Source organism: Cottoperca gobio, chromosome 19 (assembly GCF_900634415.1).
Source record: "Cottoperca gobio chromosome 19, fCotGob3.1, whole genome shotgun sequence".
In the NCBI taxonomy this organism is placed as follows: domain Eukaryota; kingdom Metazoa; phylum Chordata; class Actinopteri; order Perciformes; family Bovichtidae; genus Cottoperca; species Cottoperca gobio.
Window position 1 is genome coordinate 7,806,625 of NC_041373.1, and position 13,530 is coordinate 7,820,154.

The 13,530-nt window shown below is 42.6% G+C and overlaps 1 protein-coding gene across 7 annotated transcripts in view; it reads left to right on the plus strand.

Annotated features, from left to right (window-relative positions):
- Positions 1 to 13,530, plus strand: part of tanc2b (tetratricopeptide repeat, ankyrin repeat and coiled-coil containing 2b) — a 150,074-nt gene that overhangs the window by 107,805 nt on the left and 28,739 nt on the right. For all 7 annotated transcript variants that reach the window (XM_029456255.1, XM_029456257.1, XM_029456256.1 and 4 more), the window contains 3 exons: positions 1,279 to 1,456; positions 2,686 to 2,934; positions 8,613 to 8,744. In XM_029456255.1, coding sequence (XP_029312115.1) covers positions 1,279 to 1,456; positions 2,686 to 2,934; positions 8,613 to 8,744 — 559 coding nt within the window. The remainder of the gene's footprint in view (positions 1 to 1,278; positions 1,457 to 2,685; positions 2,935 to 8,612; positions 8,745 to 13,530) is intronic.

Genomic DNA, 13,530 nt, shown 5'->3' on the forward strand with positions numbered 1-13,530 from the left:
GTTTAATTAATTAATCAATTATGAACGTAATCGTCAGTTGCAGCCCTAGTCCCGACTGTAAACATGTGTGGTTGTGTGTGTTAGCTCAACGTGTCCCTTCAGTCTTCTTCCTGCAGATTAAACCAGACTAGATTTAGCCTCGAGTGCCACTTCACCCCCAGTGTTGACCTGTTAAAGAGAGACCTCTATGTGTTTCAATGTCTGATACACATACTGCATGACTTGGCATCCCTGTTTTTCTTGTGCCTCTGCATATCTGTGGATGCATGTATTCAGGTGTGTGTGCCTGTGTGTTTGTGTGAGAGTGCATCTGTGGGTGTTCGCAGCAGCAGATTAGATGCAGCAGTGTTCTTTTGTCCCCTGTGGTCTCTTGTCTCATAACCTGAGCTGATGCAGAAGAGGGTCACGGCAGGATGCCAAAACAATGCCAGGACTGGAAATATTTATTTTATTCAGTGCGTGTATGGGATTGTTGTTTCATCTTTTTGTTTTGTTTACTTAATTGAAAAAAATATGCATGAAAATAGGTCTGTCAGTGAGGTTAGGATATGTTGACAAAATAGTTATTTTTCAACAAATCATATGTTTTATTGAGCTCTATCCAGATTATAATATCCATTTAAAGTAATATTAGTGTTAAAACAACAAGAACTACATTATACAACCTCACGTGTGTCATGGGACTGTGCAGAATCTGATTTTGGAAATGCCACTCCCTTTTGTTTCTAAAAAGGGGAAATTACTGTTTTCCTGCATTTAGATGTTGCGGCTCACATCCCTGATGTGTGCACTCACTCTCCAACGCTTGGTTTCTTATGCCATTCCTCAGCTTCAGTCAATTCTGCTGTAAAGTACATTTGTAAAGCGATGTAGGTGTTACAGGTGCTGTTTATCAACATTATTGGAAATAATTAGTTGTTGAGTGTGTGTTGTTTGTGTAATTATACTGCACATATTTATTTTTAAGATGTGTAGCAATATAGAATTTGTGAAACTCTTTAAGTCCTATACTTGAGAAAATTGCTACAAATGATTATTTATTATGATATGTGTTTGTATGTGTGTGGGAGAGAAGACCCTGTGAAGGACTCACTACATGAAGGCAGTGGGAGGGCTGAGCTTTGATAAACTGCAAAACCCGTATGAAATGTTCCTCTGAATATGACTCAGATATATAATGTTCAAACATTGTACTTTGCCTTTTATACAAGTGTGTACTAAATGAATTATTGGAACATAACAAAGCTTTTTAAAAATGTGTGAACGTGTCTTTGCCAGAACCAGAGGATCAGCCCGTGCTCCACCCTGACCAGCAGCACCGCCTCACCCCCTGCAGGCAGCCCCTGCTCCACCCTCCCTCCTGCTATGCCTGGCCAGGCCGGCAACAAGGACTGTGCCTACGGCTCGGTCACCAGTCCCACCTCAACCCTGGAGAGCAGGGACAGCGGGATTATCGGTAAGATCTGCACGCAGATTTGGCCAACATTTTAAAATGTTTTTCTTCTTCGCTTCATGAACCGACCAACATATTATTTATCAACTAACATGCTCTCAAAGTTAAGAGATTTGAACCTGAGCAATCAATATATTAAGTAAAACATAAGATGCTTCCAGACTGTATCCACAAGTTGTTTCAAATTAGAGTGGGTCAGTATGAACTCAGAGGACTTTGCATGTTTACCAAAAAACAAAGATCAAATCAAATGCGAGATGTTTAAAAGTCAAAGGAGTTCAAATAAATCTGTGTGTGGAATAGTTTTGAAAAGCTAATGAAAATGTGCTATACACTTAACTATTATTTTATGTATAAAGTATAAAACTGAGGTATGAACACTAGTATGTAAATACATTACAATATACAAATATTATATTTATTTATTCCATTTTCAGTGTATACATTTATTAATGTTACAAAATAATGAATGTAAAAAGGGTCGGTGTGAAAGTAAGGACTTTTGATTTTCTATTTATAATTGTTTATATGTGTATTTGAGTTTTATAAGTTGACCTAAATAAACTAAAGAACTTACTAAGAAGGGATTTCTTTGCGACCAGTATGGACAGGAGGAACAATTACAACAACCAATAACCCTTTCAGTGAACATGTGTACATATGAATTTATCTTTTAAAAATCAATTAAGGTAGATGCCAAGAGGTAAAAAGCTAGAAACCAAATAAAAGTGTGTCTATAAAACACAGGATTTAAAGCCACCGTCCCTGCTCAGACGTGAAGCTCCAAAGTCTTTGCTAACCCGCAGTTAAAACCAGTGACAGTCGGTGGGAACATGCCTCAGGTTACAGCATTACCCAAAAGAACCCTCTCGTCTCCCCTGCACCTCAAAATGCAGTAATCTGTAATGTTGTTATATAAACTAATAACTGCCCCTGAATGGTTTGGTGAGTTACCCGTCAAACTTTGGTACTTTTCATACACAGTCAGAACCAGTCTGTACTCCCAAGGGAAGACCATTCATGTGCGCATGTCACGTTGACATCAACTGTGGCATTCGTGCATTCTTAGCAAGAAAGCAGGAGAGACGAGATGCAGTTTGATGGGGAAAGCAGACGGGCTGGGTAAAGTGTGATAATGGCCTAAAAAGTATGACGCACATTTCTCACAGTGAAACCAATCATAGCTGTGTATGCGACATAACCGAAGGAGACCTTGTTCTGTTCTGTTGCAGCCACACTGACCAGCTACTCGGAAAACATGGAGCGAGGCGGCAAATACGGCGAGGGCTCCCGGGGAAACCTGAAACTGTGGCAGTCCCAGAAATCAGGCATGGACTCGTTCCTGTACAGGGTGGATGAAAACATGACCGCCTCCACCTACAGCCTCAACAAAATCCCTGAGCGCAACCTGGAGAGCATGTCCTCCCACTCTGCCCACTCCATCCCTCTGTACCTCATGCCCCGCCCTAACTCTGTGGCTGGTGAGTCCCTTCCTCTTTCCCTCCCTCTCCCTGTATTGAAGTACAGTTTGTCTGAGGAGCCAGAAATATGGTTACTTAGAAGTGCATGGCCATACAGTATATCAATTCTGCCAAGGTGGAATACTTTTTCTGGCAAAATTGGATTGCACTGCTGGTTTTGAGTTCCTATTTCTGACTCCTTTAGTGCTCCCTCTTTACTCCTTTCAAGTTTCTCTCCTTGCTTGTGTCCTTCACAGACGAACTATGATCCTTCCCTTCTTCTTTACCGTCCAGTTCTATGAAGCCTGTGACCACGAATGTAACAATGATATTAGAGTAGAGTATGTTGATATTTTTGGAGGAGCAAGTTCAACCTAATGGTGGCTTTTGCTGAGTGATCTGTCTGACATTAATTCTATATAAGTATTTTCACTACTTTAAAAATCCTCTCGTTGGCTATTCCCAGTGTTGGAACTCATTCACACTTTACCCATAAATATCACATTTCAGCAGGCGGTTCACGAGGGGAAGATTTAATCTGCGAACTGCTCCTTTAACAAGTTATTCTGTGAACAAAAATGAGCACACATCTCAAAGCTCCAGACCACATTGCTCCTGCAAATCTGGGATAAATCAGCCTAAACTTCCTCAAATCTGAGCCTGGTTTCAGGAGGAGCTCAATTGTGGTTTGATTTGATTCATTTTTTTGTCATTTTTACAACATTGTTTAATTATCTAGGGAGGAAACCACTCTTGTTCTTTAATTTCAAAGGGTTCTGTGAAATTTCGGGTAGCTGTAAATCCGCGGTGGAATTTTGTTAAACTCTCACAACCCTCTGGTGGGGATCGAAACCACAGTGCAGAATAATACAGTCTGGGAAAAACAGCTTCAGCAAGAGAACATACTGCGGCTGGAAGAATATCACATAAAGAAACAGGCATTTGAGTTGCTGACAGAGGTCCTATTGATGTGTTTTTCTTATTGTAGGCCTCAAAAGGGCTCCCATAAAATAACAGTAAATATATCAGGGAAAATGTCAGTTTCATAACAGTGAGGCAGTCGTAATGGGCCTGATTGTATTATTGTTCTCATCTTGAGAGAGGCTGTTATAGACGATGGGCTCTATTATGCACTTCACCCACTCCCACTGGTAAAAAAAAAAGAAGTGTGTTAGCACGTACTGTAGACACGCACATAATATTTCACAAAACACTGTAATATGCCTGACAAGGCCCGTCGCTGCAGCCATGACCCTCTATTTATGCTGGTCATGTTCTGCTGTTTGACACTGCTGTCTGCCGGGTTTAGAGATTCATCCTCGATCTCAACTCCGTACTTCAATACTCAGATCTTCAAAGAAGTCTGAGTGAGCTGGAGACAGCTTTAAAGACGTACTTTAAGCTGCAGATGATGCAAAAAATAAAGAGAAAGAGAGGCAGTGAGGGGGGGGGGGGGGGGGGGATGATGATGTTTCTGAAGGCATTTGTATTTGTCGGACACAGGAATTCTGAGGGAGAGGGAGATGGATACATGTGGAAGAGGACTGAAAGTAGAGTTTCATAATCTCTCTCTCCCTCTCTCCTCCACAAAGAATTATTAGATGATGTAGGGATGGGGAGGCGAGCACAGGCTGAGGATTGGCTGGGCTCACGCAGCAGTGGAACATCAAAGCCCAAGGCATTAACCGTTTCAATCCCCCAGAGTGACAGAGAGAGACTCGCTTTGATGTGCGGGGGGAGAGAGAGAGAGGGAGAGAGATACGGAGCGAGAGCAGAAGGCGACCGGGGAGGAAAACGAGGAGGAGGGGGGGGGTGCTACTCTATTACCTAATGAAGGCAGTGCTGTGCGTTGGTAGAGCTTAAGATGGATATGGAGGAAGGAGTTACCAAGACAGAGTATTCCTTTAGCTCTGGTGCTCGTTTGAGACGAGCAGAATCAGAATATAATTTGTTTTAGAATTTTAAAAGGACTAATTCCTCATTACTAATAACCCTAAAAATAAAGTTGTTATAATATTGATGCATTCAGACATTCTGACATGTAGTCCCTAATATGGGTCAAGATCCAAAATGCTGGATCCTACATTTCCCATAATGCAACTAGGTAGCATCTTTTGTTAAAGGTCCCATACTTGAAAATATTTTTTGTGTGTTAAAAAGCAGGTTTAGTATCACACCTATAAGACTTTGAAACACTGACCAATCAGACAGCGCTTTTTCAGAAGGGGGGGGGCTTAAAGAGACAGGCGCTAAAACAACACGTTTCAGACACAGTGTGAATACAGGTATATTCAGAAAGTAGGGTTTTTTGAGCAGTAAAGCGTGTAAACATATTCTAGTAGAAACCCAAAATACGTATGAAAGTATGTACATGAAAATAAGCAAGATCTGCCCCCTTTAAACCCTTCCTGCCCGATTAAAGAGCGAAGAGAGTTACCCCTTTTAAAGCTTTTAAACACACTTCCTTCACATATCAAAGTGTGAGTGTGATGTTGCCTGGCAGTTTGGGGGTGTAGTGTCCCCACGGTACGTCATTAATTTTTCAAAGAGTTGTTCCAGTTCCCCTCGATAGTAATGGTGTTAAGACACACACTAATATCTCAAAACCTCTGTAACTAAAACCAAACAAGAGGGAAAGTGGCTTTAAGTGTAATTTAGCTGAACTGACCATTAGAAAAAGCCATGTCGGAGGATCTATATGCACCAGCTTTTATTATTGCCCGGGGATTGTAGGATCCCTACTCATGCAAAGGCTTAAGAAGTATAAAAGACACCCTGAGATTCACTGAACTCATTCTTTACTCTCTAAATTCACTAAATTAAGATAACAGCTCACCCGAGATAACATTTTTCAATTTTGGGGGCGGACAAGTGTCATTGATTTATTTTTCTACCATATTTTTCCTGATTATCCCACCTCTGCTTATATACTCTGTGTAATGCCCGGAAATATTATTGTTTAAGTGCCAGCACCTCCATTATTTATAGTCTCAAGTCATCTCTCGAGGAGATTAGAGGAGAATGGTGAAGCGTTTAGAGCAGCAGCAGCCACCTCATATCTTAGATGACGAGGCGGCTCCCCGGCTGATAATGTGACTTGCTCTGGAAGGCAGCCCAGCTGGTCTTTTGTGTGTGTGTGTGTGTGTGTGTGTGTGTGTGTGTGTGTGTGTGTGTGTGTGTGTGTGTGCGTGTGTGTGTGTGTGTGTGTGTGTGTGCGTGTGTGTGTGCGTGTGTGTGTGTGTGTGTGTGTGTGCGTGCATGCGTTCATGCTATCAGTCACTCTTTGAAACAGGAAGTGTCTGATGTGGCTGCTGAGCTGCACAGTTAGACTTTTTCTCACTTTCTTTTTCTTACTCTCCCTCTTCCATACAGTTTTTCTTTAGTCTGTATTTCTTTTCACTATGTGTGCAGTCTTAGCGCATTGGCACAGAAACAGTGAATGTGATCCCCAGTAGCCTGCTGCATTGCAGATAGAGGTGATGAGCACACAGATTTGATTCCTCACATTCAAACACAGTTGAAAGAGAGAGAAAAAAGAAGCCTTTCCAGCCCATAACCCTGAGTCATCTCACTTTGGTTTAGCAGCTCCACTGTTTCCGCTTTTAGCGCAGTTTGATGACCAGCACCCACATTCCCATCAGGGCCGAGCCAGCATTCTCAGCTGCCATTTTCCTCCATTTTGGGAAACCCATGTGGCTCGTCTTTAGGTCCATGGCTGGGGTGACTCAAGCAGTTCCACACATGCTCAGTACTTCAGCAAGCGTAGCTCCAGTGGCACAGAAATCCCCCTTTAAACCAAGGGGAGTACGGATCAGTGTCGAGGTGCTGGTGAGAGATGGTGGGCTCAGAGGCCCGCCACATTACTACTAATACTTTTTAGAGTGACTGGAGAGAGACAGAAGATATGACCGAGAAGAAGCATGCTTCGCCAGTTACATCTTTCCCCAACTCCTTGAATATGACTTGGGATCTCAGGACCTCAGAGTATTTCAGGTAGAATTTTATTGAAATTTACTAAACATTTTCTGGTACAGGATATAAATCCTCCACACCTGACGCCTACAACAAAAAACAATACAACAAAATAGTACCACAATTTCTTTCTTAAACATCGTGTATCACTTTCTTACGCTCCTGTTTTTACCTCTTATTGCCTTTCTCGCAAATAATTTTAAATACATACATTAATAAATATTCCTTTTTGTAATACTATCCCAAGGGAATTTGTTTTTATTACGGATTGGTATAAACTTGTCCTCTACATTGTTAAACTCGGCCTTTATTAGTCTCCATTTCCAATTCCCTTCCTGCTTCCTGCTACTTTTACCTAATGGGCTAGAATTTTGAATATCCTCTAACAAATGTTAATATGCAAATAGTAAAACTATTAGCCAAAAGTGTCCGTTGTCCATCACAGTTTACAGACCAACTTCCTGCTTTCACGAAGGATTATTAACAACGTTTCGGTTTTACCTCCGAATAAAGTAGAGTAAAGTTGTGTTTTTTTCCAAACTACTAGTTTAATTTAGTGTCTGTAATATTCTCTCCTCTATCACCATCTCCTCAGCTTCTCCATTATCACTGCATTAGTAGAGTTTAACAAACAGCTCTGTCGATGACGGTGTCGCCTCTTAATGCTGTGACTTGGCACCTTGGTCCTCGCCTGTCACCTTAGTCTCTTAATCTCTCCTGGATTTAATTGTTCAGAGTTTCAGTTCAGTTCATCTTTATTGTCGCTCAAGGGGAGATTTAGTTTACAGTAGAGGGCACAAACACAACATACAAGAGGACATGGGGCATTAATCACAGCAGTTACAGCAAACCACCAAGTATAAAAAGATATAACTGTCCGTTAAAAGTACCAAACCATTAGTATGGTAGCCATTATAAAGTGCTGCTGAGCAGTGCAGTCAAGTTAAAGTTCAGTGCAAATTAAGTACATTTATTTCCCTTGGCACAAATAAAAAGTGTAAAACCTTTGCTTTATTAGCCTGGGACCTGTATCTCAACCCAGAAGGAAGAAGAACACATTCCTCCAAAAGTGGGGGGTCAGAGCGGCCATGCCTTCCGCAAAACTTGTCCGTCATAGATATCTGCTAAAGAAAGCTGCTGCGGGCCAATTATTTTAACAATGTCGGACAAACCATTTTTTTGTATTCTTTCACTTTCCTTACCTTTTAACTGAGGTTCAGGTGTGACAGAGAATAAGAGTTTGTTGCGGACTTGCACTCGCGGCCGCGTCTAATCTCATTTTACCATTCACTGGTTCCGAGCGCCGGCCCTGAAGACGCAGCATGGTGTGAACAATCAGCAGCCAGCGTCAGACAGCTCTCACTCCATGAATAAGACATTTGTCTGCTGAGCTAATTAATCCTGAGAGGGGCTGGATGGCATCTGCTGCGTGACAGACACCGAGAGGAGGGAGTTTTAGGACAGAACCATGTAGGGCTGGCTTGCTCTTTCCTGAAGGAGTTGGCAAGAAGGAGAGCCGGAGCCTGACAACTGCTTCAAGACACTGGCAAGAACCAGTGCCACCTTCTTGTGTGTGTGTGTGTGTGTGTTTATATTAAGGGTTTGTTTACTGTATGTGTCTCCCAATTTACATATACATGCTGACAATATATGTTTCCCCCTCTTTCTCTGAAATACTCTCCCACTCTGTCTCCCTCCCTCCATCACACACTCACACACAACTACAGCCACCAGTTCAGCCCACCTGGAGGACCTGGCATACCTGGATGAGCAGAGACACACTCCATTACGCACCTCGCTGCGCATGCCCAGACAGAGCACCACCTGCGGGCCGGGTCGCTCCGGGCAGGACCTGAGAGGTGAGCACACACACAAACACAGACCCTCCGTGCCAATTCTGATATTAACATTTTAAATAAATGTTATGCAAACAAAATGCTGTTTGCCTCAAAGTGATGTAAGAGACTATGGATGCTGGCTGTGGACATAAGAACTGCAGCGTCCGTATATGTGCTGACATTTGCAGGTGTCGAAGCATTGTACATATTACATCTTTTACTTTCACTTTTTTAAAACACTGCTTTGTTTCAGAGAGGGCTGCGTTCAGCCATTTGCGTCACATCAGACAAAGAGCAGAAGCAAACAATCAGACACTATTCTGTTTTTCATCCAACAACAAACTCAAAGCAGCTGAGCAAGACGAAGCTGCGTCACCAGCCAGTTATTTTTAAAACTTTAAAAAAGTGAAGGTTGATTTGGGGTTTGTAATGCGTTTCAGATGTCTGCATGTACAGTAAATCTCTACTTCTATATCAGACCAGTGACGCTGTCACGCTGTTGGTGGTGGACACTGGAGGTCGTCAGCTGTTTTCTATTGTGTCCGTGGGTGTCTGTGTGTGAGACTGGGGCAGTGCACAAAGAGCATTTTGTCAGGTTATGCCACCACTAAGTTAAACATTTGTCTCAGAGCCTAACATCCACAGTCATTGTGCGCTCCACTGCACACTGTTCAAGTCTAGCACACAGCCAGCGCGTGTCTGTGATCGAGCAAATCTCCTCATCCTCCTCACCAAAGGACCAAATGGCCTAATGTCACAACATTATGTGTCCCCTTGCCCTTCTTCTTCAGTCACTTAGTCAGTAATGAGCAGCGTACTGGCAGCCCTCTGCCATCCAAGCGAACACAAATGTGTGTCCCTGTGTGTTTTAAACACCTGTTAAGCCCCCACTTAGCTGAGGGTGCGCTCGGCTGAGCTGCAATGTGATTCCCGTCTGCAGACAGATGCAGGTATGGATACAGAGGAAGACAGAAAAGACGGGGTAGGTTCCTCTCAAAGCTTCACTGTTACTGCCAGAGCCACTTGTTTCAACCTTCCTCCTCTAAGGGCAGCCAAGTGTGTTTACAAGCCAACCGACTGCGTCCTAGCATGCGTTCTGCCTCCTCGGATCAGTGTCAGAGCCTCCCCGAGTGCACTGCTCCCGCAGTTTCACCAGAAGACACCGAGAACGAGACACGGCGTTGAGCCAAGCGACTTGAAAAACAGGGTTTCCCTGCAGATCATATGAGGACAAATTCCAAATGCATTTATTCCTGAAATGTAAGAAAATACTTATGTCGGGAATCTGACACAAGTCTAGAACACAATTTGATTTAGATTTTAACATTTGTTTTAGCTCATTGGCTTATCTTCCAAAAGTCCACATTAAAAGCATAAAATAATACATAATTATTAAAATTAACATCATATACTTACCCACATACAACCTACACACATTGGCACATACACTACATATATACACATATTCATTCAAACTATTTTTAAAGGCTTAACGGCAACAAATATGGATTGAAGAAAATCATTTTTCTTTAGATTAAAAAAAGTTGTAAGTTTTGGAAATGATCACATCTATCTTTATCAACAAATGTTGACTTTTGGACCACACGGGTCAGAAACAATCCTACGCAGCCACCAGCTAATACACATAGTACCAAAAATGTTAGTGTACCTTAATCTTTATACCATGTTTAAAACAGAATGAATAACATAAAGAAATCAAGAGAAGAAGCTGCGCACCATGTTAACGTTATGAGTTTCGATCTATTCTGTACAGCCCTAGTAGCTTGTACTGCCTGCATTTATTGTATTATTGGGAGCCTCATGCCACAGTAAGCACAAATATTTGAACATATTGTGCGTCACAGAAAGAGGCCTGTTGGTTGTTTTGATGGAGATGCTGGATGCGGAGTTACAGATGAACTAGAGGAGGAGAAGACGGTTATGTGATGGTCAGGTGGTAGCCAGCTGACGGATACTGCTCTCTCTCCGGTTGTTTTTTTTTGTCGAAAGCTTCCTTTGATGCCGGCCATCGGGGGCCCGAGCTGTGCTGCTGTTTTGAGGAGAGTGAGTCAGACTGTAATGGACCTTCTTGTGCTCCTGCCTGCCTACCTCTAAGATTTACCACCCACCTTATATATTCACCGCAAACTCACTGGCATAACTGTACAGTGCACACACGTTCTCTCCCTCGTTTATCTTCCCTTTCTCTCTCTTTGTCGCTCTCTCACCGCTTGCATACACAAAACAGGCCTTGTGTTAGCTGATGGTTGCAGATATTTTCAACTGTAGAGGGTTTTATTATTCCCATATATACTCTCTGACAGGGGATGCAACTTAAACAATAAGTCTTGGACATGCAGGTTAGCGCTGTCATTGATTAGACATTTAAAGGATAAGGCTGAGGATATTTTGTCTTATTGTCAACAAATCCCATGAACATAGTCTGTATCTTTCTAACGCTTGATGTAGATGATTCCTCTGTGGGCATTTTAGTTCATCTCCTGTCAATCCCACGTACAACATCCTGCTGCTGTAAATACTCACCAGAGCACCGAATGTGTATAAATCCGCAGCTGAAAATAGTCCCCAATAAATGCTCTATTTACTCCAGTTTGAGTGACGTTTGTGGAAAACAACAGTGCCCAGCTGTTTTAGGAAATGACTGAGTCTATTTTAAAAAATGGAGTTATATATATTTAAGATTTGTGGTAGATCTTCAGTTGGAACCAATGGGCTTGGAGCTGACTTCCACAGAAAGAATAGTAAAGTATTGAAAGACAGACCCGCACATCGTTGGTTTTGGTCTTTTCATGGGAAAATATAGAATCATGGCAGCATTGATGTACATCCGTGGAAAGAAACGACTCATATCTGCATTAATTTGAATTACCGTACTGTTTATAGCAAACATTTATTTACAGCAAACACAGACTAAAGGATGCTCCTGTTTCTGATAACTAGTCTAGATTAGATAGCAGTGCATGAACACGTTTCAGATGATTATCCAGCCTCTCTCTACTCTCTGTTATTCTTATTGTTTTACACATTCAAACAATCTAGCATTGAGGTTATTCTGAGGGCTGTGCGTATAATGTAACACATTGACATCATCTTCCCTTGTTGCTTCCAAGATATGAAGTAAAGTCAGTAAATAGCGTGCCAGCAAGGAAACAATATGTGACAGTTTGCAGATTATAACACATTTTCTGAAGAAATACATCATCCATAAGCACATCCAGAATTATTGTGCTGCTCTAAGCCTATTGTGCATATTACATAAGACGTTTTTCAAACAGAAATTATGTAAGATCCTGTCAGTGTTGCATGTGCGAGCTGTAGCTCTCCATCCGCTGCTAGAAGAAGAAATGACTGGAATTTTTACTGAATGTCTGAAAAACCAGACCGCAAACTCACACATCCACTAACTCCCACATCAGCCATAAGAAAAGTCACCCGACCTGAGGTAACCCCAGACCCGTAACAACAAGCAGACGGATCATCTAAACCGCTTCTCTTCCTCCTCCCATCGTTTCCTCTCTTCCTCCACCTCTGTGCCAACTCTCCTCTTCTGCTTCTCCTCCTCTTCTCCCTCCTTCTTAAGGCTGTTCAGCCACCGTGAGTCATCCTCACCTGGTGAATAATTAAAACGTCTGAGACTCGCTCCGTCTGGATCTGGAGGGTGTGCTGGTGTGGACTGATACCTTGCTTAACTTTGCCTGAGGGGGGAGTGTTATGGGCAGGATTATGAGCCACTGCCATCCATCCATCTATCCCTCACACACACACACACACACACACACACACTTTTGCTTTCACGGTCCTGGAAACAACTCCCTCAGCTCCCGTTCACAACATGGCTGCCATGTTTTCCTGGAATACCTGACACAGTGGAGCAGCGGTGGCTGCACGACTTAAGCGTGCACAAAGCGGTGTAATCGTTTCTGCCATTTGGAGGATGGCGCCCGAAAGTTCAAGGATGTGTTCAGTAATTCCACATAGACGGAATGAGCTTTACAGGAACGTTTGGCATTCAGTCACCCTCGTGATTATTGGATTAGCAGCACTTAAAACAGAGTAGCTGTGAGTATTCAGCCTCTCACTTCAGCAGGCCGATGATATTGTAAATGGCAGCATTGGGTAGTTTTTGCATTGCCCATCACCAGTGTTGCATCAGGTCCATTCTTTCACAGCGTGACACCCAACTGGAAGAATATTACATCAGGTTGTGATTTATAGACTGAATAGAGTAGTCGCTCTCTGCCTTATTGTGTCTCTCTGACTGTGTGTGTGTTTGTTGAGTTAGCACGAAAATAATCTGACCGGGGAATATGGATGAAATGTCTTTTATTACATCGGGCTGCAGCTGGCACAGAGCTTAGTGCAGTAAAACGCAGCGCTGGCCGTGCACTCGGTATAAAACAAGGACAGCTTTACACCCACTTCCAGGTATATCTGTTTGTACCTTTTTTGCTGATTGCATAAGTAAGAATATCCTCAGCATGATCATGGCATTTCTTTTCACTCTGCGATTATAATTAGCATTCCTGCTTGCAACAGCACTTTGGAGTGCTGTCTGGTAAACAAATACAATTTCAGCTCATTATGTTCTGCAGAGATGCATACTGGAGTCATTTACATTAGACATGCAGCTCGAACGCAACCCTCCCTGCCCCCTGATGTATTTCAAAGTACTGTACCAGCACACAGTATAGAACACACACTGCCGACACACAACAAATCTGCACGCTCCCACCATATTTTCTGACCAGTCGAATGCATGATATATATTTCCTACAGCTCTGACTCA